The following is a 27,709-nucleotide window of genomic DNA, read 5'->3' on the forward strand; positions in this document are numbered from 1 at the left end:
GGAAAAACTTGGATTTTTCCTCCATTGGTAAAACAACCACTTTAACCAACCATGCTTTAGACAACTGTTGGAATCTTATAAGATAATAACATTGTTTTTAGTCTTCAGTTTATTTACCAATCCCTCAGATCAAGATGTAATTGAGTCTTCACTGTGGCACAAATAACATTCACTACTCGTATTAAACAATGCTTCAGCCATCGGTGCTTATGTACAGTACAATACAGACTCTCATAATTAGTACTAATTGGACATAATCTCTCCAATTCATAAAATTTCAAGTAACACATGAATATACATATATAAAAAAAGTTTGTTTCCCCTTATTTATCTTTCCTTAGAAACAAATAAAAAAAAAATGCTGGCAAATATTTCCTGCCAGTGGAGACGGGTTGTTTCCAAAACATTTAAAGACACCGTTATTGCAGGTGTCATGGCACATGCGTCGTTTTCCACTGGAACCTGCCAATGAAGCTCTGCAGCCTGCACAGAATGACTCAGAGGATGCATGGGATGACAACACACAGCGTAGTTGCCACATCTAACGACACATTTTTCGTCAAACACTCGCTAAGCTATTTGCAAAACATACATATCAGACTAATGTCTAAAAAAAGGCAAGAATAATTCAAATTATTTAGCTCCCCCCCATCTTGTAGTGCTTTTACAATATGAGCTTTCACAGCATTCACTCAGAAAAAAACAACAGAAGGTCCAGGCTAATGATGCTGCATAAACAAAACAAAATAGCTGTACCAAATTAAAACAAATCGTCACTTTGGCCTCTTACTACATCTGGCTGGTCTGGTGAAGCTCTTCAATATATTCATTTACCATAATGGGTTTTTAATTACCCTGATTATGTAAAATATTCTAATTTCTGGAGCATAACAAAGTTCATAGGAGGATATGAACTTTGTGAGGATAAAATATACAGCTTGTGTTGTTTTGTCACAAATTACTTCAGAATCAGCTCTGCTAGCATAATTTGCTTAGCTAAAGTTGCATAGAATTAGTCTAAAGTGACAGTTTTAGGGGTAAACAGCATTTTATTGTGGGTAAACTATGGAGGGAGCTAAAGACTGATGCGACGGGTAACATCCTTACGATAATACTTGTGTTAAACTCTCAGGTAAAACTACCTATATGGAGAAAAGTGAAACATGCATACTCAGCACAACTCCTCATTAAGAGGACAGTTTGAGGCAAGGCAGCACCGGCTCAGGCCCGAACACAGAGGGGAACAATGCAAACTAAATGTCTTGTAAATTAAAGACAGATTTGGCTCGTCATAGAGGGCTTTTAAATCCTTCCAGAGGGTGCCGGTTTTTTAACTCTCCAACCAATGCTTTTTTATACTTCTGCTGGCTTTCTCCTTGGCACTGAATAGCAAAAAGTTGTAAATAGGTTTTACTTTCTCCTACTACTATCCAATCACAACACACAATTGGTTAGTCTGGACATTATTTTGGGATAGAAAAACTCTCTAGGTTGAAAATATGTAGTCAGAGTTGATTTTTATGTTACTTGTCAAAAATATTGCTTGACTAAATTGACTATTTTCTATAAGCCTCAATTTGTTTTGCGCTCTTAGTTCAGTTTAATTTACTCAGATTGTGTATTTTGGGACTTAACCGCATGTGTGTGTGTGTGTGTGGTGGTGGTGGTGGTGGGGTGGGGTGGGGGGTGGGGTGGGGGGGTCAAAGGTGTGACAATCTCTGTTCCTGTTTGCACACAAAGTGCCGGTGTGTTTTCTTTCCTCACTTCTTGTACATGTAATGCAAGACCAAAATGTTCCCTCTTGCAGTTTTGCTTCTCTAAATAAATGATTCTGGGCTGGACATAACAAATAGGCCAACTTTATAAATAAAAAGGCATCAGCATTATGTCTAGTCAAGAAAAAATCTGCAGATCAAATGGTGCTAAAAGAGGCTTAAAGTGACAAAATTCCAAACATATTTACAAAATCAATAGTATCTGTTATATTTCTGACATTCAAAATGAAACAAAATACATAAATTAATTTAAAACGTTATAAATCTGTACACATTATGTTTTTACAGTTCCAAGTGCTTTTTTTATTTTTTATTTTCAAGGAGAGGCATCTTTGCCCTGAAGTTTACGACAAGAAGTCGCCGGAGAAAGAAAATCTCAGGAGATCATCTCTGATGCTTTTTAGTCTTTAAATTTCTGCTCAAAAAACCCAAACAATGAAAAAAGGTAAAATTATCTGTGGAAGACATTGTAGATGGGAGATGATCCACAAAATCTGTGCACCGTTTCCTGTGCCTTCCCTCTGTCCAGCAAAGTTGAGAAAAAGTGCAGCACTGCAACGACTGAAGGTCAGCAAGTCAGACTTGCTTTGCAGCTACATTAACACCTTGGCGGACGTGGCTCCTCCAAGTTGTGTTGAATTTATTTAAAGCGCAGCAAAATAAGGGAAGAAATTTCCTTTTTTTTTTTTTTTTTCAAACATGAAAGTCTGGGGAAGGTTATTACCGTCAGGGTCCTGAGGAAAATTTGACACACTGACAAAAGCAGCACACCCTGAATAAAGGCAAACAAAAAGGAAAATGGAGGAAAACCCAGAACCTCGTTTACAAAACAAGGGAAAAAGTGCTTCAAAAATTAATCAAAAGGCAAACTTCATAGAGTTTCATAGTTTGCCGTGAATGGAAAAATAAATCCCTTCAAAAAGTGTAGTAATAAATACTCCATGTTGAGTTTAATGCGTTTAGTTTAGTGCATGCTGCCGAATCGTGTGGAAAATCCAGTCCATCTTGGTGGTCCAACCTCCATGGTGGGCGTCGTTCATCTGCTTCATGAAATAATCCAAAGCCTCCTGCGTCACACAGGAAACAAAAACCCACAAAAAAAGGAGACTCTGAAGTCAGGCTGGACGATACGGCTGAAAAACTTATCGTTATTAGCTTTTCATGTCAGACGATTTTTGTTTTGAATATCTATAATACCAATAACTGGTGACCATTCCTATTTTATCTACAGTTTTCACTCCAAGACATTTTTTTTTTCTAAAGCAGTTATGAAATATGGGGTGAAAATGTAATTAAAAGATAAATACTTTGTTATATCTGATGTTTTTGTGAGAAGATTTTAATTTGTGGGTCCTAATTGAAAAAAAAAGTCTTGCATCAACTACCTGAGACACATTTGTATAATTTAAAGGTCGCATAAAATCAATCCAGGAGCTGCAAATGGGCCCCGGGCCACACTTTGGACACCTCTGAGCTAAAGACTTTCTTCTGCCTACATCCCCCAGAATGCTGTGCGGTTCTGGATCGGAGCTCAGTGAATATTCCAACAGATATATTGATATCGGCCATTTTTTTATCGCGATATATATTGTTAGATTTATTGTCCAGACGTTTCCTGAAGTTCCTTCTGACGTAAAGACGGAGAAGTCCGGACTCACCTGCTCGGTTTTCTCCAGCGCCAGCGTCTTCCGGATGTAGGCGATGTCGTCGAACGACTGCAGCTCGGGCATGCCGGAGCCCAGCATCATGGAGAACAGGTTGATGAAGAGGTTGGCGTGCTGGCGGATGGCCAGGTACGCTTTGTAGCACATTTCCTGGAACCTGGAGCCAAAATGGCGACTGCATTACAACATGGATGGGAAGAGATCGACCTCCAGAGCAGAACTACTTCAACATATTTTTACTCAAGTAAAAGTAAAGAGTAGCCGTCTAAGTAACAACTCGAACATAAAAAGGTATTTGGTAAAAAGTCTACTGAAGTTCTGAGTAACTGATCAAAACATCAAACATGTAATATTTACATCATCAGACAGACCAAAGTACAATATGTAAATTTTGGTATTTTAAACACTAAAATGAAAATAATTCATATAATAACACAGTTACAAAATCAGAAAAATGAAAAATTCCTCCAAATCAGTTCTTTTACCTTGGTAAAGCCTTTAACAAACACAGGTTTTTTTTACAATTTGAAGTTTTTATTTCAAAAATAAAAATGTAAAAGTACAACGCAGTAAAAATAATCCTTAAATAAATTTTTTAAAAATGCAATTGTAACTGAATGAATGTAGATACTACCCAGTTCTGCTTATTTTATGTTCCACATTTTTATTTCAGTATTATCTTTGCAGAAATCATTTTAATCACTTTCCTTTGATATTAAGACATATTTTTGTAAAACAGTTTTGTCAGAAGAGCCACATTTTGTTGATAATGATTAATTTGTGAAGGCAATAGAACATATGTACAGAATAAAGTTAGTTTTTTACCTTAAATGAAAAAGCTTTTTGTACAAGTTTGGCTTAATTACTTAAGCTATTTAGCTTAATTTTTGAGTATAAACTCCAGTTTAATCGATTACTAAATTAGTTAATTATTTAAATCAATTAATCACGATTAATCTGGTTAATTGTTTCAGCCCTATTCTTTCAAATCGAGAGCCGATTCTCCCTCCACGTTAAGGCTGCCTAACAAAGAAATAAGAAGCAAACCAAACATGTACAGTGGCTAACAGGTTTCCTAACGTCATCAGATTTAAAGGGCTTGCATGTGTGTGTCAGACCAACACAAAACAGTCATAATAATAAATCAGAAAGAAAAAAAATAACCTTTCAAACTCTTTGGTCTTTGTGCACTCCTGGGATCCCTTACTGATGACGATGAGGAAGTCTTGAGTCAGTACGAACGGGACTCGCTCTCTCTTGTAGCCAAATTTCTTCTTCTTGTGATCCAAGAAATGGCCAAAATCTATATGAAACAACTGAAACAGCAAAAAATACCAGCTCAACTACCAATGTTTTACTGAAACTCAACTAAAGCTTCATCTAGGAACGATTATTTTAGTCCAATCGATTATTCTGACCATTAATCGAAATAAAAAATAGCACATTCTGCAGATTTGTCATTTAACCCTTTATATTCACAAATAGAAATACATTAAAATTTCAAATAAATAATTCAATTCCTTTTTTAAATGAGAAAAGATTTGCTTGATTATTTGTAGCAAAGGTTGCCTTTGCAGCGAAAGAGAACTTCTTACATCAACATATGAAAATCCCAAACCTCTCTGGTTTAACACCAGTAAAGTCTAGGAATTATCTCTTGATTATTTTTTTAATTAATAACTGGATAGCAAAAGGCGCTGAATAAGACATTTTTCATTTTTTGTACAGAATTTGAACTAGATACATTTAAAACTATGCATTTGAGAGGTTCCTTACAAATGATTTTTAAAAATCAATTGCTAAATTAGTACACAATTATTCAGTAACTTCACACATCCAGAGGAAAACAAGCTGAAGGAACATCAACGTTGCTTCCAGACATAAAACATTTCAGATATTTACAAATGTTCAATGAAATAGAAGATCGGCGAATGTCTGTTTGCATGTAGGAGTTACCTGTCCGTCATCTTTGACCATAATGTTGCTGTTGTGCCGGTCTCCGATCCCCAGAATAAACGTGGCTACACAGTAGCCAGCGCAGGACCTCGTAAACAGATCCACAGCCATGTCATACCTGCACAAATACAGAGAAAAATTTAAATATTAATCAGATTTTAGCACAATATTTTCTGGTACAATACTGCTAACAATAAAAATGATGATAAACAACTATTTACTTCTTCTTTGTTAGGTAGCTGTATGGTTATGACTGCGTAGCACAGCATTCATAGCACCAAAAACAAATATTCCTCTTGAAAAACATTTCCATTTGAGACCAGGTTCTTCATATTTCCACATTTTTACAGCAGTATGATTCTAAACTGCAAAAATTTATTACATTTAATCACATTTTCAAGTTTACTGATATCTACTGATGTTCTTGTGGAACAAGCAGCAGAGAAAATAGTAACATTTTTGATGTCATGTTCTTTCTAACATTAATTGAAATTTAACAAGATGGTAAATCTAAATTCTTATAAGAAATTTTCACAATTAATAATATGATAAATGCCCACTCTAAAGAGCTACTACAGATTCTCAATCACTAAGCAGATTTAAAGCAACAAATAAATGTGAAACAGACATGAAAAAGTCCTTCTGTGGGAATAAGACAGACGGTAATTATGTCTTCATTAATAGGGACACACCGATCCACTTTTTTCACTTCTGATACGATATCTGAGGTTCAGTATCAGATGATACCGATCCAATACAGAAAAACAGATTAACTGACTAAAAATGTTTCTTTTTTAAGCAACATAAATGTACTGAATTAAAAATGTATTTGATAACTCTGCACCAGTACAGCAAGCTGAAATACATAAATAGCTTCACAAGTTTGGTCAAACATGTAAAAACAACTTTAATTTGTTCAGCCAGTGCAATTAGGAGTTTAACAGTCAATGTAAAGTAAATAAACAAACTGAAACTGATAAAAACAATAAGTGGACTGCAATAAACCTTATTTCAAATGGCTCAGAAAGTGCAGTAAGAAAATCTATATATAATATAAAGTAAATAAAGCATAGAATCAGACTGAATAGATCTCCCTTTATGGATCAGAAACCTTGTCACTGATTCCCATCTAAATGTTTTTAAATATTGGGACTGATACAGATACTAACATCTGTGAATCTCCAGTTAAAACCAGTGGAAAACTCACGTCTCTCCTTTGTTTTTGTCCTTGAGCCACTGATGCAGCGTGTTGGAGTTGAACTGCAAGGCTCCTTTCAAGCCTCCTTTGCACTGAATCTGCATGATGGTGTGGGAGTTTCGAACCACCTCTATCAGGCCCACGCAGTCTCCCAGAGACAGACAGCCGTAGGGGAGCATCCTGAGGAAACAAAGCGGACCCGATCACACCAAAGTACCCAACGAGAGCGACTCAGACTGAGATCGTTACTGATTGCTGTACCGTAGGTCCAGTCCCTGGTTCTGCCAAATGTTCTCCATGATTCTGATTATCTGCAGCGTCAGCATATCCTGCCGCAAATCTGCGACAAACACAAATGATTACAGATAGAAACAAAGATGAAGCCAAACTGCCACTTAAGAAGATCTGGATAGAACATAATTACAGAAAAAAGTTTTGTTTTTTTAATTCTAAACGCAAAATCTAAATATTTTGGAAATTTTTAGATTAAATACTATTCTGAGTCTGTTGTTATTTCAGCAAATTGCCTTTTTTAGACTCTGTATGTGCCAGTTAAAGATCAATTACTAAATTAATTGACGATTATGGCAATAATTTCTTAATCACGATTAATTTGACTAATCGTTCCGGCATACATTTCAGAATACGTTTAAAGCTATTCGTGTGGACGTGTGTCATTGTAGGTTTCCATAAGAGACTAGGAATGTTTGCTAGAGAGCAACATGTGTGAGATTGTTACCATCTCCGTTTTTGAAGATGATCTCATTATTCTGAAACAGTAACTCGGACATGATGTCAGGATTCTCCCAGTTGAGCCACAGCGGTCTCTTTGCGGATGACATGATCCTGCACTCCTCCAACCTGAGACAGAAAAATGTTTACAGTCATCAGACGCTGTCAGTTATTTTCCCCTGGTCCACATAACTGAACATAACAGCTCATCATTTTGCAAACCTCAGATTTCCCAGCTGATGTGCAGGGTTGAGTGGAGAGGTGAAGCTCTGCAGAGCGTCCATGTAGTCGGGTCTCTTCATCTGGTCTACAAGAAACTTCATCTGGACCTTTACCAAAAACATAAAAACAAATATTTACGCTTAGATTTAATTTCCCCTTGGGATCAATAAAGTATTTTTGAATTTAATGTCAGGGTTTATAAAACTCTTAGACTCAAATTTTCAAGGCTCACGGTTTGTAGATTGTATATTATATCTATAAAATAAATAGTTCAAAGCATATTTATTATGGATGCAAGTTATCAATTAATGAGTTAATCTAAAACTGATTGATCTTAAATTATTGACTATTACTTAATAAGCAGCCATTTTCTTAAAAACGCATGTTTATAACATAAAGGACGAAACTTTTTATAATGTGCTGAATTTAAAAAAGCACACACATTACAACATTATTTTCCGTCAGGTGTTTACTGAAAAAAGAGAAAATTGTGGCTTTCTCAGATTGATAAACTGAAGACATGTTTATAAAATATAACAAAATAAGTTTCTGAATAGAAAAATAAGGGACTAAAGTGTGTTATAATTAATTCCCCATGAATTAATTCCTCCCACCATCTGTTTTTGAATGAATGTTTTCTCCGCTTTTCTTTGCCTCCGTAGCACATCAGTCATTTTCTGTCGCCCCTGTTCCGTCATGAAAACGGTCAGAATGAGCGCTACTAAGGAAATTAATTAAGAAGTTTGTCGACTGTTTATGTTTCTAAGCCGAACCGCATAAAATTAGTTTTCCATCCCACACCGGACTCTGTTTAGACTCTCTTATCCGTTCTAGAATGACTCTGCCGCCATCTTTAATTTCTGTATGAACGATTCCGCTTAAGAATGACCAGCGGCGCCCTCTGCTGGATGGCTGCCAAACTACAACATTAACAGAAGCTCTAAGCGGACGTTATTAATCAATTGGAACTAATTTTAAACTAGTAAACCATTAATCGACGATATAATATTTGTTTGCATCCCTACTAAATATTAAAACAGAAGAATTTAAAAAAATATACAGAGTCTTGAAACAAAGGGAAGACTCATGTGCTAATGGTATTTAACCTTTTGTGTCTCATCCTTCTTTTCCTGTTTGAGTATGTCGGTGAGGTTGATAAGCTTCTCCATGGCTTCCACCTGCCTGCTCAGGTGTTTGAGGTACATGCCACAAGCCCTGCAGTAAGCCTCCAGCAGCAGCCCAAACCTCTGGCTCACAGTTTTGTTGTGCATTTCTGACCTGAGACCATAATCACATGCAGGAATCTTAGCATGAAACAAAGAATCAATAACTTTTTTAATGCAGGAAGTGAATAGATGACTCACTTGAGATGCCAGAAGAAGAAATGGCCTATCCTTTGATTGGTCAGGGCCTTTTTGAGGAGAAAGCGAGCTAGCGGACTGTCAAGATACTGCTCGTATTTTAATACCTAGAAGAAAGGTGTGCATGGTTGTCAGTTATTCTGGAATCTATATCTAACTTTAAATGATTTATATACTGTAATCTGTCAAAAATAGGGCTGAACAATAATTCAGTATCAATAGAAAATACATCTGATAGAATACTAAATATTCAATGCATAAAAAATTCACAAAAGTCTGATCTACAACCGCACAGCATTCTGGGAAATGAAGGCAGAGGAAAGGCTTTGCGGTTTCTATGCTGGAAACTAGTTGCTTCCAACATAGAAACCTTTTGTAGCTCAACCTCTCAGCTACAAAAGTTTGGCAACATCAACTAACTTATTCACTCTTTGGTTACCTAGCAACAACTTGTTGAGTAACTTGCGCAGCAGCAGTTTAAGGTTTTGCCACCATGCCTCGTAACTGCTTAAAAATAAAAAAACAACAAAAATTTTGAGATTAATAGATTTGATCTGAATTTGATTTGAATTTCTGAATTTGAAAGTCAAAAGTTTTCTAGAAAAAACTCTGAAATTTTGAGATCTCAGAAATTTTCTAGAAAAAAAACATGGAAATGTCTGAGTTTCAAAAGTCACTTGTATTGTGATGTCATTTTCCAACCCCAGTCAAAAACTAGTTCCAGTATGAGGAACTATTTAACAAAACATTCAATAAACATCTTGGCAACTGCCTTAGGGTACAAATCGAGTGAGGCGAATTAAAAATTTTCTGCTCCTGCAAACTCCTTTTGGTTTACTCATCATCCACTAATGCATTATATTAAATGTAGCCTATGCAGACAGTCTGTATTTAAAACCTTTTACACATCGACAGATTTGGAAAATTTCAGATAATTTATTTCAAAATGTTAAGACAAGTAAACCAAGAGTTGTATTTATGTTCTGTACTAGACTGAGACCAACCTGAACAAGCTGGATAAGGTACTGGGAGAGTTTATCGTCGGTCAAGTATTTGTCAAGGCAGCGTACAGCGAAGTGTCTGACCATGGGGTCTGGGTAATTACAGTCCAGCAGCTCCATGGCCTGTTCTGGACGGATCGATGGCCATTCCTTCAACAAACAATACATCTGGCACGAAGGAAATAAAATAAATTGACTGAGGAGCAAAATAATGAGGTGCACTTAAGTCATATTGAACATCAACAAATAAAATGGTGGAAAAATATCTTTATAAAATAACATGTGCAATATTTTTTTCGAAGAGTTGCATATGTAACACATTTTGAAGAAATAAAAACTCATAAAACAATTAATTTCAAACATAGAAAGGCTTTAGAAACTTTTTTTTGCATCTGAAATAAAGTTAAATTTTCTGAAAATAAATCTTTGCTTCCCAAATCAAAATCATGGTTTGTGCAATTCTCCCCACAGTAAAATTCAAGGACTTTTCAAGCATTTTCAAGGTAAGTTTTCAGATTTTTCCAGCACCATACTTTGGAATAGTAAAAAAAAAAGAAGACTGTTTCAATTCACTCTTATATAACATCCTTTATTACTGTTATTAATAATTCATTGTGATAGTATTCTGTTTATACTATGTTTATTTTGAGTTTATTAATAAGTGATCGCTGTGGTAGATTAGCTACTGCTGCTATTAGCTAAGCTAACACAGCGGTGGTTGATTAGCTAATGTAAGCATTGCTCTACTGATGATCTGTCAGAGTTGGTGTGTGGGTTGCCCTTTTTTTTGTTTTTCTAATCCAACTGAAACACACTGAATTCTGCTGCACATCTACATGTTACAATTGTCATAGTCAAGCTAGCATAACTGAACTACTTCCCTCTCCCTCACTATTTTTTCTTAATTAAGACTTTTTGCTGACCTTGTTACTAGTTGTTGTAGGGCTGGCAATTGGTAGAAAAGCATACATTTACCCTTATTTAATGCGTTTTGTTGACAACTTGACAGGTAAAACCAATGCCAGTCATCGTTGGGGAGCAGCTTTTTGCCTTCCAAGCAAACTGCAATGTGTCTACAACTGTGCTTTACCTGCGCTACATCATCTCTGGAGTTCCATTTGACAGCAAGAAGTATCTTGGGAAGGATCTCTGGGATGTTCATACAGTAATGCCTGGCAGAGGAAGCAGAAGATTGTTATGTTTTGGTACGCCATGTGGTTCCTGTGTGAACGAGTTGCTTACCTGTGTCTCCAGAGGAAGTCTTTCTCCTGCTCAGTGATTTCAGACAGAGGGTCCCTGTTACTCAGCTGTCGCATCTGTTCGCTGTCGCTTTCCGTCAGGGCGTGATCTCTGGCCACCCGACTGCTCTGAAACCGAACAGAAGCGACGCGCTGAAACACTTCATCACCACCCACAGTAACCATCCACACTGGAGAAGTAATCGCCAATAAAAACAGCGTACAGATTCCAATACAGACCAAACGACTGTTGGAAAAAACAACCCAACATGCACTGCAATCATTAAAACAAGAAATAAAATGTTATCAGTTTGGCTTTTATAAAAGAGTGGCAACCTCAACAGCTTATAAATTTCTCTATAAAGTTCTTGTTCACAAGAATTTCACTAAGCCAAATAAGTCAAGTTTATTGGCACAGGTAATTTAAACGGTTTTACAGGACATAAATGGACAGAAGTTAATAAAAAAATATATATATATATCTATATATTCATAATGAAAATGTAATTTGTTTATAAGACATGACACAAAACAACAAGTGAATGCTGCATCCCCTTAATTTGATGTTATGCAGGAAAATGAAAGAAAAAAATACGTTTTTTGATGACCTAGGGTACATGTATCAAACTTAAGGCCCGTGGGCCAAATCTGGCCCACCCTAACTATTTCTGCGGCCCACTGCACTCTAAAAAGCCACAGAAATAGAAGTTCAGGATAACAACTGTAAGCTTAATTATTACTTTAATAGTGAATTAGTTTCTATTTGTGCAGTGCCAATTTATTTCATTGTTGAATATAATTTAAATTTCAGAATTACACATTGAATGCAAAGGAAGATATTTTAACAGTTGGCTAATAGATGGTTTTATCAACACATTCTGTCACAACCAAGCCTTTAAAAAGATTATCTGTGTCATATTCTACCATCAGGATACAGTGACCGTTTTAACAAATATGTAAAAAATATATTTCTATAAAAGTTACCAACTGCAGCTTTAAGTTGGAGAAAATTCTGACCAAATCCACTCACTGACAATATGGACTTCCTGGCTCAGGGATCACACACAAAAATAAAGTTGCGTGCCATTCGAATATGTATGATGAAAAGAGTTAGTAATCCAAAATCTGAACTAGGTTAGTAATTAGATACAGAATGAGAGGAGCCCGAGAATGGAGCCCTGAGGAACCCCACATTTGATTTTTGCTTGTGTAGACTTAAAAATGACAAAGTAGTTCTAATAGGAGATGTAAAATCTAAACCAACCTTTCACAGTACCAGACTATCGCTTGTGCTTTTCCTGTAAATCAGTGAATATGTACTAACTTTGTCCAAAGAAACACTGAAATCCACCAACACAAAGAAAGAAACTTTATATGTTAAGATATATTATTTGAAAATGTTAGAAATGGTGTCTCAGCGTTGGGATATTTAAAAACAGAAGAGATTTGTTGAGTTTTTTTGTTGGAAAAATGAGGAAATCTGATGATAAACCCACAATTCTCCAAATATATTACATTAAACCAGCTTTTAAAACTATAAATTAAGTATAAATCATGTTCCACCATATCTAAAACCATATACAATTATCCTGCTATTAAATCAAAGACTGACACTCTTACATCTGCCAAACAAAAAAACAAAAAAAGAGAATAGCAAATCAGCTAGCATCATTCATGTCCTCTTCCTTGGCCAAGTTTCTTCAATGTGTCACTTCAACACAGCAGAAGTCACGGTTTTCATGCCCCACATCATGTAGAAATCTGATAAGACAGAGCATCATCTACACCGTCATGAATAACTGAAGAGAGTAATCTGAACTGGCACCTCTGAGCCACCATTCTGGTGTTGGAAGTAACAAGTTAGCAAAAGGTTTTGCAGTTAATTATTTATCCCTCCATCCATTCATCCATCCATCCATCCATCACACTCTTATGAATATTAAAACAAAAGCAAAGGTCAAAATATAAATAAATCAGATTTAATTCTCATTTCCCATTAGATTTTTTTATTTTGGACTTTTCAAACTATAAAGGGAAGCAAACCTCATCTGACATTAAACCAGTCAAGCGTTCTGTTTTACCAGTAATATCGAAAGCAAGCCTATGTTTCCTAAAAGTAATAACTCTGAATAAACGTGACCCTTTTTAAAAGTTTCATTGTACATATACAGAAGTGATGTGATACACAGAACGACATGTGAGAGGTTGTGAACAGTGTGAGGAGACGTGTTAATTATAAAGCTAGTGTAAAATATGAGGAGGCAACATAACGTGTTATAAAATCCTCAGGCTTAAATCACAACTCATTCAGCAGATTTTCCCTTCACACGTTAAACATTTAACAGCATTACACCATGCAAAATATGTTAATTCATGTAATTTCATTTATAGAAGGGGAAATTCCATTAGAGCGGAAACTGATGTCAACTGCTCACATTGACATTGCTTGTCAATTTAAACACAATTCAGATAAAATTAAATGCCTATTTTTGACAGACCTGTTGAGTTCCCGAGTGGTTGACTGAGAGATTGAAGTTAAACCCCAGTTCCCTGGAGATGATCCAGTTTGCATGATCTTCCACTGCATTCATGTCTGGGTATTTGACAGGACAGCTGAAGTGGTCAAACTCCAGCTCCAGACATGGCGTTTCCTAAATATACATTAAAATAAACCAAAAAAATACTCAGATACCATGCAGACTGCTGTATGCCATTTATGGTCCATTATTTCTTATGAAAACATGTTAAATACCTTATTGGGATTAGATCCAGTGACTCCTATTGGGTTGAGGAGGTCTTCAAGGCCATGAGGGACTGGCCAGAGGTTCAGAGCCATCTTGTTGGCCACCAGAGTGTGAGTGTAGTCAAATAGGTTAATGTTGCCCCAAGCTAGTGGACAGTGTTCCTGGAAAACACCACAAAATTAAAATAAAACACAAACTGTAAATTTTACAAGATTTCACTCTAATAAAAACCCAGAAGAGAGACCCTGTAGAAACCTTGTATAACAAGGTTTAACAAGGTTTCTACAGCTTTCAAAACTCAAATTTAAGACTTTTAAAGACCATTATCAATGAATTTAAGAACTGTATCACAAAAGAAAAATTGCAAATAATGGCTATTTATGGGTGCGGGTTGCTAACAGAAGTGAGATATTGTCCAGCCAACTGGAAATAAATTTGCACTTCCCACAAAGGATGTAGAGAAAACTAGTTAGCTTTACCCTTGCTAGCTAGCTATCTAGTAACCAGCTAGCAGCAACTCCAATTTTTTAGTAACATTAAGTCCTTTGAGATAAAAAAAACGAAAACTACACAGAATATATAAAACTAAATAGTTCTGCCACAACATTTAAGACCTGTGACTAACATATTTAAGGCCAAATTAGTTTTTTCCCCAATGACTACAAGTCTTTAAGGCCTTAACATTAAAAACATGACTTAAAGACATTTTACGAATGTCTTAAATTTTGTGACAATATGCGTCAAGTTTTCAGTTTCATTAATTCATTCATTAATTTCTACATTGTTGAAATTAGAAACAAACAATTATTTTACTAATTTTTTAATCGATTATTCTGACAATCGGACAATAGTTGTGAATGTGGCAGTAGCAGCTACCTGCAGCCAGCAAGTCAAAATGCACCTGTTTAGACTAAGTGCTGGGACAAAGGGCTGCTAAAGAAAGGTGTTTATCTTTAATTTAGACAGGCCATGAAAGGGCATCCGCTACTCTGACATCAACCTAGCTCTGCGGGTCAGGAGACGGGACTCACCTTAGGTGTCCATTACAATATCCATGTCTGACTTTCATTGATACACTCCACCCACACAAACCTCATCTAAAAATATTTCTAGATATGATTCTTAATCTGCATTTGTGTTTTCAGTAAAATTACAACAAAGTGAGTTCAAAAAAAAAACTTTTCAACATAAAAAAATCCCAGTTTAAATAAATGGTCAAGTCACTTTAGCTGATTCAGTTCCTGTTGATGTTTTCTGCCACCAAGGTGCCCATGACTGATTAGTAATTAAACAGAGCCAAAGATGACGCCACAGCTTCCATTCACCTCAGACTGACGAGGAGAAGAGGACTTCCAAACAGCACACACACATAAAACAAATATACTGCTAGGTGTGTGTTGTTTCTAAATGTTATCCTATGTAGGCAAAACTACATATTTTACTCCGCCTGCCATCATTTGACCAATGGTGGAACCTCTAACTAAAACGTTAGCTAACCCTAAAAGTACTAATCATAATTTACTATTTACTATATTTACTTTTTAGATGGAGTAGCTTGTCAGCAAATAAGCAAATTTCCCCTTGGGGATTATAAAGTATATTATATTCTAGTCACACGAGTTCTGCTAATGCTAAAACATTACTTTAGCATTAGCTTCCACTACATAGTGTGTTAGTATTTAGTGGAAGCTAATGCTAAAGGATCAACTTCAATTCTAATAACATCTGGCCTTGAAAGACTACAACCCTAAAGCACCAATTTAATTTGGATATTATAAATTAGACAACTATTGTATTTATGTTTATACATTGTTCTAGATTAACCATTTTTTATTTTCTTCCTGTATGTTTGAAATAAAACATACTTTGTATATTTGAGACAGAGGGGAAAAACAACAGCAACATGGAGAGGAAACAATGTTCTCCCCCTTCAAAATAAGAGCAAGAATAACTACTTGAATTCTTAACAGTCGATAACAAAACTTCAGAGATGTCAAACCTTATTCCACTGAAAGTTTATAAAACAGTCCAGTTTCATAACTGTTTTCCAGATTAAATCTAATCTGGAAAATTAAAGGAAGCCAAGTTCGCTAACAGTTTTCAAAGCTAGCTAAAGAGCAAAACAATTTGCACCACGATGCGATCAATTAATCAACCGAGTTAATTTGTATAGCACATTTCAACAGAAAGGCTGAATACATAGTTCCCACAAGTCTGTACCGGATGTCAGCCGCGCCACTGAACCACCATCTTGGTAGGCAAATGCAGCGCAAAGCATTGAAGAACCACAACTTCAAGACCAAGAAAAAGAAAGTAGAGTATTCAAAAAAAGTTACAACGTACTTATGTTGTTTATAAATTAGATAGAGGCTAGTCGAGAGCTAGTTCTTAGCTAGTGTCTTGTTTATTGTTGTTGTAGTAACTCCATAGCAACTGTAAAGACAGTTAGCAACAGATACCTACCAAGATGGCTGTCAGCTACAGTGTTCCTGGAAGTGTAACGTCACTTGAGGACTATGCGTTAGCGGATTAGCAGAAGTTTTTTTCACTGTCCTGCGATTTCCACCGATAACTTTGCAGTCAGAATTTAAAACAGAACCATTTCTACGTTTTCTAGTAAACGCAGGTTAAACGCAGAGGTGTCTTACCTCCTTGGCTCCCTTTCTGCCTTTAACAGAGCAGATGGAGAGGCAGAGCCTGGCAGCTCGGGGGATGTCCGGGATGTACATGTCATACGGGAGCCACTCATTCCACCTGCACAAAACAGAAATCAACGCATCTGACAAGGAATGGAAACTTCTGAAAGGTGAGAAAAAAGGTCTGGTTCAACAGCAATATACAGTAATTTGGCAATTTAATCTCACCATCCTGCTGTTAATCTATCCTCCATCCAATAACTACTTAACTTGATAGAGTATGATTTTTTTTGTTAAAAGTAGTGACCATGTACCTGGGATTAGAGCAGGGTACTCTCTGTGTGTTGACGTTGTCACACATTTGTTCACCTCCGTGGTAAATTCCAGTCCTCACATAAATCTACAAGAAAAGAGGAAATTCAAAATTACATTTAAAGGTTGCATAGGCTAGAATAGATCTATGGTCTATACAAAACATGGTCATATCATTTTTGAACAAAATCATTTTAATACGAGCTGTTTTAGGGCATCTTGTCACTTTAAATCTAAATAAGCCCCTGCTGGCTACGCCACCAACCTCAACGTTTACACTCGCAGGTAAAATGGCAACAGACAAATGCAACTATACAACCATACATCTTTGAAAAGCAGAAGTGGAGCCTCCTGCACAAACAACAATAATGCATCCAAAGGTTTCTGGGTGGTAAGTTAACATTAAAACTGTCTTTTCCAGCAGCCATTGTAAAGAGCATTCAACAGAAAAACCAGCTGACCAAATGTGCTGAATCTCAGCGTGAATTGCTAGGTAACAATCAGGAGGTTTTTGGAACAGCTCGTTTTCCAGAGACCAAAAAACACTAACTTACTGCCAAAAACATCTGGGTATTTTTATTTTTTATTAAGGGCTTGTGCTGTTTGCTACTTAGTTTATCTGCATTTTTTCCAACTGAGTTTGGTTGAACTCAGTTGGAAGCTCCATAATGTCCATTTATTTCAACAGGAAGCAACAATAGGAACAAAGGAAGCTGTGCAAAGTTTAAAAAAAAGAAAAGAAAAGAAAACAGTCAAGTGATTCTGCTCTAAAACAAAGTTTAGATTCTGATCCGTTTATTATTGGATGTAAAAGCATTGATGTAGTTTTGTCCCCACCTTGTCTATGTCCCGTATGTTCACGTTGACGTAGGTGGCGCAGAGGATTCGTATTCGCAGAGTCCCATTGATGCTCCACAGCGACTTGGACGAAGCCTCTCCATTCATGTACGACGTTGCCGTGGAGATACGTCGAGAGTATGATGGCATGACGAAGTTATCAGTAGGCAGCTGAGTGTACAGGCTGTCCTTAGCCATTAGCATCAGGTTTGGCATCCTGGTCAACATGATGCAACTACGGATGTACTGCAGGAGAATAAAGAAACAGTTTGTACGATACTGTGGAAGACAATTAGTGCCACTAAAGAAAAAAAAATAATCCTGTCTTTAATCTCAGAATTCTAATTCTGTATCAATCATGGTCAAAATCCAAGTAAATAAACATTGTACCTTCCTTGTTATTGGATTAGTAAACCTACAATTTATTCAGCCTGTTCCTAATTTTTTTGGGCAGATTTGAGTTTTAAGATTTGGTTTGCCAGATGGTGTATAATAAATTTAAACAATTCTGATTCTGAGAAAAAAAGTCAGAATTCTAAGACAAAAGTCAGAATTCTGAAAAAAAATTCTGCGAAACAAAAGTGAGAATTCTGAGAATCCTGACAATCCAGGGTAAAAATTCTGACACTGAAGATAGAATTATGAAAAAATAAATAAATTCTGAAAACAAAAATTCTGAAGAAAAAATCTATGGAGAAAAAAACCCCTCAGAATTCTGATAGAAATAAGTGAAAATTCTGACACTGAAGTGAGAATTATGAGAAAAAAGATTCTCCATCTGAGAAAAACTATTTTGAGAAAAAAGTCAGAATTCTGAAAAAAACAAAGAATTCTGAGATTAAAATCAGAATTTGTATATCTTTTTGCAGTGGCCTTTACCTTCTTCCATAGATGCCAAACAGAGCCACTGGGATTAAACAGTCCCATCTCCCAGAACCAGTCAGCTGGGTCTTACCTTGTACTGGCTTATAGGATACTTTTCCAGCAGGTATTCGTCACAGCCACAAACTTTGAGGATGTATTTGCCCTGATATTCTTGAACACACATCTTCAACTGCTCTGGGGACAACAGCATGCTGCGCGTCTTCTTGCGAATGGCCTCTGCAATCACCTTTAGGGCCCGATGCATTCAAAGAGATTATGTTGGAGTTTGGTTTTGGACAAATCAACAAGTGAACTACTGTCTTGAAATGCAGTTTGCATTTCAGTCAATAAAAAAAAATTAAACTCAAATTATATAGATTGATTACCAACAGATTGATCAGTCTTGTGTTAGTTAATCTTGTTATTTGTGACTCCCTTTTCTACCAGTTTTTCCTTCCATTCAACTTTTTGTTAGTAGTCAGCAGTCTGAGCTACCAGTTTCTGTAGTAATGGTCTTTTGCAGCTTCTCCTTGTGAAAGATGTCAGTAATTATGTGCTGGACAAGTCTACACGTTTTTCAGGGACTGTGTAAGGTGCAATATACTTTTTCCAGACACAGAATTTTGGGCTTCCTGTAGCTACTAACCATAAAAATCAAAAATATCATAAATAAATGTTTTAAATAAATATTCAACAATATTTTAATGTAATGAAACGCCCTATGCACTCTTTACTGTTATATGTTATAATTACGTCAGCTTTAAAAATGTATTTATAATGTGTGGTTAATGAAACTCACCTGTTCCGGCACACAGTCATGGTTGATCTTTAGTGTATACTTTTGCTTGTCATTGTTTGGGGAAACGATCACCCATATTACAACAATAATCTGACCTATAAGACCAGCAGAAAATAAATAAATAAAAGAAATCCTGTCAATACTATTAAACGAGAAAGTATGCACATTTATTGTTAAATAGCATGGGGCAAACGGATGCAATATGGTATTCTGGATGTTTTCTACTGAATTTATACAACAGCTGTACGGGTATCCTTTCAGTTACTCCTTTGATCATCATTGTCTGATTGGATTGTAAAGCTTTGTTTACCTTTGTCCAGTTTGCTATAGATGTGTTTGGGAAGTTCCTGTGTCGACTCGACGCTGGGGGGGTAAACGTACAGCGCTCTGCTGTGGGGACCGCTGGCGTTTCTCAGCTCCACAGAGTCTTTACAAACATTCAGGATGTTTCTCCTGAAGTCCTGGACCTCTGGGTCCTTCACCAGGTCGAACTCACACACAGGCATGCCAATGGCAAAACCTTACACAACACACACAAAAAATGGAGGGTAAATTCATTTTAAGTTAATTGTGGCCAACTAACAACAACACAAATCCTGAAATTGCAGAAAAATCCATCATTTACTCTATTTGCTCCAACAAAATTATGTTTATGGATTTAGAAAAATCCTTGTTTAGTGTTTTATTAGAACCCAGGATCTCACCGATCTCTCTGTTCAGGATCTTTTCCTCTCTGTTGCCGACTGGCTCAATCACTTTGAGGAAAGGCTGGAAGAGTCGAAGGTCACACAGCCTTCGAGTCTCATCGTAGAACTCCTCCCGCTCAGCTTCCTGTTGTTTTAGAGCAAAAGAATAAATAAAACTTTTAAAAAATAAATAAATCAGAAGTAATACACGTAATTCAGCTTTAAAGTGGCCCATTATTCTCCCTTGAACAAGTTAGTATAGGTATCTGCTTAGGTTGCTAGGTAACGCACTGCCTTTGCTGGGGCTACTAGGTGGTTCATGATGTTACATTCAGAAGGGTTTTGAAATGACTACTTTTCCAGACACTAAAAAACATTAAATTATTACCAAAAATCAGCTGGGTTTGTTTTTAAGCGCTTGGCCTGTTTTTAGAACCAGTATAGACAAAAAACATGCAAAAAGTACATTTTTCAAAATACTTTTGCTTATTTTTGCAGAGAAAAAAAAAACATCAATCACGTTCTCACCTGTGTAACACTGACAAAAATGTAGGAGGTTTCCTCCTGCAGGAGGTGATGGAGGGGATATTTTCTGGCCTCCTTGAACAACTCATGCTTGATGGTGATTAGCGTGGCCTCTCGGAGACACTCCAAGGTCAGAATCATCCCATTGGGCAGCAGGCAGTCCACTAGGATCCTAGTCACAACAACCAACATTATCAGTGCTTTACTGCTGATATTTCTGTTTGGAATAACATAAATGAATATTTAATTTCAGATCAGGAAGTCATACCTTGGGGGCATCAGGTGGATGCCCCATAGCTCCCCTGAGGACGGCCTTGGAGGCATCTTCTGCTCTGTCTCTCAGCTCTGCTGCACAGGTAAGCTGAAGAGAGCTACCTGAAAACACAACATCGCAAAGCTTGGTTTTTATGACTTGAAACTATTTTAAATCAGATGTCAAAGCTGATGGGGAATTACTGCAGCATGTCTGGTCCAAAATGTTCTGCTGCAGATCACCTTTCATATCCCACAAAAAGCAAACAAAACAGCACATTGTATGAACCAACCAAAGTCACAAAAGTAGGAAATTGAAAAATGACCACCACCTATGTAAAACATTCCAGAGTTGCATAAAGGGAACTTGTGGGTTTACATAACACGGTTGTGTATTTATGACTTTAAAACTTCCATAATGAAACATAACCTTTTAAGTACTTAAAATAAACTATTTAGAGAGTTTCTACCACATGCTAGAGAGGATACTAGCAACAAAAAAAACAGAACTAAGTTTTAACTCAAAGACATACAAAAGCATTCATGTCACTTGGACGGTGACATTTTGTCACAATAAAAGCTCAAACTTTATTATAAAATAAACCATTCTACAAAACTTATAAAATTGTTTTCAATAAATATTTTGTTTACATTTTCTTTTCCTCTTTCAGTCGCATAATTTAAACAGAATCTCCAGACTGTCTGAATAGAAAAATTGGTTTCTGAATCAAAAATTGTCCAATAAAACCAAAACATAATTTGAATTTACAGCGAGTTTCTCTGTTTGCAGAAAGAAATTACCAGCATTTATCATTTTGTTCCCCAACTTTGCGTTGACCTCTTGCATTAAAAAAAATTTAAACGCCTTATGAAACTTCAGTTTTGTAGTAATGCCATCAGAGTTTTCTCATAGTAAAATAAGAACATGGGGGAATATTTATGATTGAAATTCAACAAAAATATACTTTTTTAATATATTTAGCTTGGAGAACCTAAACTTTCAAAATCCAGAGAGCATGAAACAAGATGCTTTCCCTCTAATTCTTTGAAATAAATCACGATCAGGACCTGGAAAAGAATTGGACCAGATCTGTCTGTCCAGGTGAGAAGAGTAACGGTGAGACCGACTCATTTCGCTCACAGCTCTGAGTTTATTTCAGGAGAACAAATGAAGTGGAACGAAATGGTGATTCAGTCCAATTACTGCTACATGAAAGCTGCGTCACATCAGAAAACTGAAACCCAAAGTTTCACTTCTGTTTGCATAAATGTGTGATTCAAGAAGTATTTATTATGAAATATGGATTTTATCTTTTGCACTAAGATTCTCACAATACTAAGAAAAAAAAACTTTGTCTTGTTTTCCTTAAATACAGCCAAGTTTATTTTATTTATAAGCACCTTTAAAATGAACGAAACTGACCAAAGTGCTGAACAGATATTATACAAAAACACCAACATAAATAAAGTTATGATATCACCAGGATAAAGACATAATGTTAGGAGAATAAAGCAGCAAATTTGTGAAATTTTGTATTGGGAAAAACAAAACAATAAATAAAATACTAAAATTAAGAATGTTGATCATTCCTCATTTCATTAAGAGAAAATCTTTTAACAGCATCAAAATATTTTCAGTAAGCTTTTAACTAATCAAAATAACCTTTTTCTAGTAATTTTAAGACATTTTTCTTTCAAATATCTTTTTATTTATTATTAGCAACACATTGACATATATGGTACAAAATTCATGCATAACAATCTAATTTTAGCCAATTTTAACCCCCAAATAAATGACTGCAGACATACCCAGCAAAACTGAACTGAAGTAAAAAAAAAAAATAGAAAAGAGAAACCACAAATAAAGCCATTTGAGAAAACACTGCGACAATAAAATGTGCTATCCACAAATGGGTGTGAAAAGATATACAAAACTTAATTATTTTTAAAAAAAAGGAGGTTTTTAAATAAATTTGTCCAACAAAATGTAGTCTTTTTTCTGCAAGTATTATCACTTTATTTTTGTAATTAAACAAATATTTTCATAGCCATCATGCAACTCAGAGGGACGATTGAAATATAAGCAACTTTTAAAAAATACTGTCATTTGAAATTTCTGTTTTAGAAAAGAAAGTAAGCAAAAGAAGGGAAACAAATCAGAAACTCGATCTTAAATTCCAAACAATGTCAGAAATCAAAGAATAGAAAGCAACTCAACACCCAATTAAAAATAAAATAAATAAAAACAAGACCATGACAGAAGATGCACCTTATGAGGAAATTATGCAACTGGTCAGAAACAGCCGATTTCAAATGGCAAATATTTATAAATAAAATGAGCCAAATGAACAATAATTCTGCAACTTAGTTACCAGTCATGATTGTCTCATTTGGCTCTGTGCTGGGAAATTAACAACTTTAGACAGTCTGCTAAGGTCCAACACTCATAAGCACAACAACACGGTGAGTCAGCTGCAGCCGAGAGCGATGGGAAAGCATGCCACTTTCCGCCATTAACACTAAATAATAATCACTATTTTACACCATTCTGGATGTTTTACTGCAGAGCTGAAATGGTTTATTTACATTTAATAAATAAATGAGAACAAAAGAACAAACCTTCCCTCAGAATATCAGCGGTATTTATGGTGTTTAACTTTCTGTCTCCTGGATGGGTTCTGGGAAGAGATCCGGGTCCATAAATGGATAATATTTAATCTAGTTTCCTCAAGAAGGCACAGGGAAAAAATGCAATATTTATTTTAGTGCATTGAGCAAAAAGAGCACATATATTCGGCTATTTCTAAGGTTAAAAAATATGATTCTATGATTTTCAGCTTTGAGTCGGCACATTTAAGCTCGTTTGTACTCGGAAATTCTGCTGATGTGAAAAACCCAAAAGATTAAGAAACAAGCTACAGATGTCGAAGTCACTTCCTTCCTTTTTTAAAGGCACACAAAAGGATTTAACAATACAACCATATTAATACAAAAACAAGACAATGACAGAAGCTGCATATTATGAGGAAATATAATTTGTCACAAACAGCAAAATTTGACAAATCTGCTGAGCTCGCCAACATTTTTTTAGTTAAAAAATAACATTTTTTAAATTATGTTCCAAAAAGTTACCAGTGTTTTCCTTGAGGAAAGCAAGAGTTCACTGCAAAAACACAAAATCTTACCAAGTATTTTTGTCTTGTTTCTAGTGCAAATATCTTAATCTACTTGAAATAAGACAAAACTATCTTACAAGTAACTTTTCAGCAAAACGTTGGAGCTTATTTTACGTCAATGATTCTTTCATAATGATTTTTTAAAAAGTACCAGTACCACTGGCAATTTATTTCTCTTATAAATTATTTTCCATAAATGAAATAATCTGCCAGTGGAAGAAATACTTTTTCACAAATATTGTGGAATTATTAACTTAAAACAAGCTCATATTTCTTGCTCAAAAGTAACTTGTAAGTTAGCGCCCTTGAAATGAGACTAAACTAAGACATTTGCACTAGAAACTGGATAAAAATACTTGGTAATTTTTTGTGTTTTTGCAGTGTAAAGAAAAGAAAAAAACATTCTGCCAGGTTGTGCACTGCATTCAGTACATGCTGTTTGGTTTCTCCATCTTTGTTTCAAAACAAACCAGGATGATAAAGCATCTGCTTCACTGTCAAATGATAAGCCACGCTTTAAACGTCATCTAAAGCGCAGCACTGCCTCAAGTTAGGCGAAGATAAAAAACTGGTCTGGACGCTTCGTAGAATTTTTCTACAAAAACCTGCAGCACAAGCAACACATGAGATTAGCATCTGCAGATATGACAGAAAGTGTAGAGATTTTACTTTTAAGTTGATAAATGTTAGACGTGCGAGTCTGCTACATTCCCTCTAAAAATGCTAACTTTCAGAGTCAAGATGAGCAAATTAATTTAACTTCATCCATTTAAAATTACAAATTAAACTAAACTCACATAATAGATACAGTTAACAATTAATGTGACATTTTTACTAAAAAGCTCTAAATTGCACTCATGATCAACACTTTTAGTGCTAATTTACAATTTAATCTTATTACATTCTGAATGTTCAGCCTATTTATTAGTAAATATGCCTTCAGTTTAAATATTTTCAGAGTAAAAATATTTACTTACATTTTATTTAAGGCTTTGCAATAAGTACTTAATTTATTGTAAAAGAAAAAAATTATGATGAATTGATCAATCTTTGATCATCAATTGATCAAAGTGGCAAATTATTTTGGGGGGAAAAAACTCTTAGGCAGCGTTAATTGTACCGTTTTGTGTCTTTTAGTTACACTAATATAGCCAATAAATGCCTTACACGTTAAAGCTGTACATACAAATATGCCCTACTTATAAAAAGGGAACAAAAATATTTTATTTCTACATTTAACAGCCAGTTAATCCACATACTTTGTTGGCATTCTGGATAAATGCAACCAAAACAAACATGAGTGTCTTAGCACTAGTGGAAAAAATGGCTCAACAAAAAAGAAATCTTACAACCACTAAAATCTGACACTAATCCATCTTTGTAAGTAAGTTGCGTTCAATGTCTTCTTCTGAGTTTTGGGTGTCATTTCATTCAGTAGTTCTTGGTCCAGTGCCACCACAGGTAAGGAGGGGAACAGGTTTTACAAAAAGTTTGGTTCATTTGACAGTTCATTGTGAAAGCCAAACACAGCAGCTGAAAATGTAACAAATGTTGCAATTTTGGCCCCCAATCAAACCCTGAAAAATTCACATCAATCAAGACTTTCTACCCATGTTAAAGACAGAAGACTTCTCTAGACATACACATAAACGGAAAGAAACACTTAGGAGAATTAATCTCTGGCAACTTTCCGGTAATAATAGTTACATTTTAAAATTCTTCTTACATGTTTACCTAAAATAGAACACTCCCAAAGGAAATGTACACGAAAACAACCCAGAAAAACCTTCATAAACTAAAAAAAACACTACAATTGAGTAGTTCTGTGACCTCTGACCCTGGCCAGGATGTAGCAAAGTACTTTAGGACTAAAGAGGAAGCTTCCTTAAAACACAGGATGTGGGCAGTGGGGAAATATTGACCTAGACATGTTTTTCTTTCTGTAATGCCATGCAGCTACACAACAGATCTGTGGTCAGGCAGTGGAGATCAAACATCTGTTGAGGCTTTGCAGGACACAACTCGATATATTTGTGGGCAACAGAGGGTTTAGCCATTTGCACCACTCTGCATGACGAACTGGGCTCAATGGAAACACTTGTGACACAGTGATCGGGTTACACTTTGTTCATAAAATTAGCTCTGGAGTTGAAGTTAATTGAAGGATGACAACAGAAGTGATGTGAAAGAGAAACATACCTTTGACAGAGAGAGAGATGCCCTCCTATTTGGATGATTAGACAGTCCCGCCCTTCATTTTTAATCCATTTTCACGCCGTCGCTGAAATATTTGCAGAGAGGAGAAATTAAAATCCCAAAACAACCTGAGACTGAGTCTGAATAACAGAAATGGTGATTCATGTTGGCTAGTGGAAGCAAGTTAGCTAACGATGACAGCACACAAATGGCACCACCTACAAAATAAAATACTATTAATTTAAGTGATGACACTAGCAAGTTAGAAACCCCTAAAAATTTACACTTTTTCGATTCTATAAACACACATTGAACTAATATTATCCAAATGTTTGCCCATCACAGCTAAAGGCTAATGCTATGCCTATCCTCCCTTTGTGGGAAATAAAATTCCCCAAATAACAATAAAAATGCACTAAAATATTAAGAGAATTTAAAAACACACATATATTTCAATTAATTAAAAACCTACCCGCTGCTTTCTATTCAAAGCTCAACTGAACGGATATCCTCGGTTTATATGCCTGTTAGCTTCCCAGCTAACCGCCGTTGCGGTTGGTTCCCTGCGGCCGATCCGGGGTTCGTGTCTGCCCGGCGCCGGGAAAGACGCAGGGAGGTGTCGGTCTTTCCCCAACCGCCGAGCCTTTCGCTTCCGCGCCAGCGTTCAGTGACAAGCAAGCCGAGCTCACTCTCACCCTCCCGGGGTCACGGAGAGCGCAGACTGACCGGCGGCATGTCGACTCGGACGGACGGACGGACTCGACCGTTGGAGGATGTGTTGTAGAAAAGCAGCTGCCCGACTGGAGAAGTTGTGTTACTGCGACAAAAGCTTCGTCCACTTCCACTTCCACGCTGTCTCCTCCTCCCTTCCTTCCTTTAAAATACACACAAACACAGCCAGAGTGAGAGCCAATGACGTGTCGATTCAGTTTTACCTTCAGACTAAGGCAATCACTGGAAACAGCGGCGCAAAGCCTGGGCACAGGGGCGCTGCGCTAGAGGGGGCGCTAAAACAAAGGTGTAAAATCAATTTCTAGTCAGCATTATGTGTGTTTAGCAGCTGTCTGTGCATGTGATCTATAGCAGAGCCAGGCCTGTAATGTGTTCGCATAGCACAACAGCATATTAGGACCGTTGTGGATAGAAAGAAGAAAAAGGAGGGGCAAATTTCTACCAAATAAAATTGAGAAATTTTCTAGAAAACAACAAGGAAATTTTTGTGTTTGAAAAGTTGAAAATTTGCTAGAAAAAAATCAGAAATTTTGAGACTGATCTGAGAAATCTTCTTGAAAAAATAATTCTGAGATTGAAAAAAAAAAAAAATTTAAATAATTGCTACAAAAAACTCAGATTTTAAGGTTAGCCTCAGAAATTTTCTTGAAAAAAACATGGAAATTTCTTTTATTAGAAAAATCACAAATTTTCAAGGAAAAACAGCAATTTTGAGATTAATCTCAAAAATGTTCTAGAAAAAACATGGAAACTTTTGAGTTGCAAATTTTTTTGAAAAGTTTTATATTGAAAGAAATTGATAT

At 36.0% G+C, this 27,709-nt stretch overlaps 1 protein-coding gene across 2 annotated transcripts; it reads right to left on the reverse strand.

Moving 5' to 3' along the window:
- Nucleotides 1–2,412: 2,412 nt before the first annotated feature.
- On the reverse strand, nt 2,413–27,222 carry LOC102226157 (phosphatidylinositol 4,5-bisphosphate 3-kinase catalytic subunit alpha isoform-like). 2 transcript variants are annotated; one of them, XM_023339127.1, is made up of 27 exons: nt 26,647–27,222; nt 26,178–26,259; nt 23,422–23,528; nt 20,819–20,925; nt 20,554–20,722; nt 20,044–20,170; nt 19,650–19,859; nt 19,340–19,434; nt 18,632–18,787; nt 17,677–17,922; nt 16,842–16,927; nt 16,540–16,645; nt 13,900–14,052; nt 13,646–13,798; nt 11,152–11,276; nt 11,000–11,081; nt 9,913–10,077; nt 8,912–9,015; nt 8,654–8,825; nt 7,548–7,654; nt 7,333–7,454; nt 6,855–6,933; nt 6,603–6,773; nt 5,396–5,513; nt 4,604–4,755; nt 3,434–3,596; nt 2,413–2,842 (listed from the first exon to the last, which is right to left on the reverse strand). In XM_023339127.1, exons 4-27 carry the CDS (start codon nt 20,872–20,874, stop codon nt 2,735–2,737), a joined length of 3,225 nt encoding a protein of 1,074 aa, XP_023194895.1. In that variant the 5' UTR covers nt 20,875–20,925; nt 23,422–23,528; nt 26,178–26,259; nt 26,647–27,222; the 3' UTR covers nt 2,413–2,734. The 2 variants fall into 2 exon arrangements, with proteins under 2 accessions (XP_023194895.1, XP_005805274.1); XM_005805217.3 differs by lacking the exon at nt 23,422–23,528.
- Nucleotides 27,223–27,709: the final 487 nt, after the last annotated feature.

This window comes from Xiphophorus maculatus, chromosome 9 (genome assembly GCF_002775205.1).
Source record: "Xiphophorus maculatus strain JP 163 A chromosome 9, X_maculatus-5.0-male, whole genome shotgun sequence".
Lineage (NCBI taxonomy): Eukaryota > Metazoa > Chordata > Actinopteri > Cyprinodontiformes > Poeciliidae > Xiphophorus > Xiphophorus maculatus.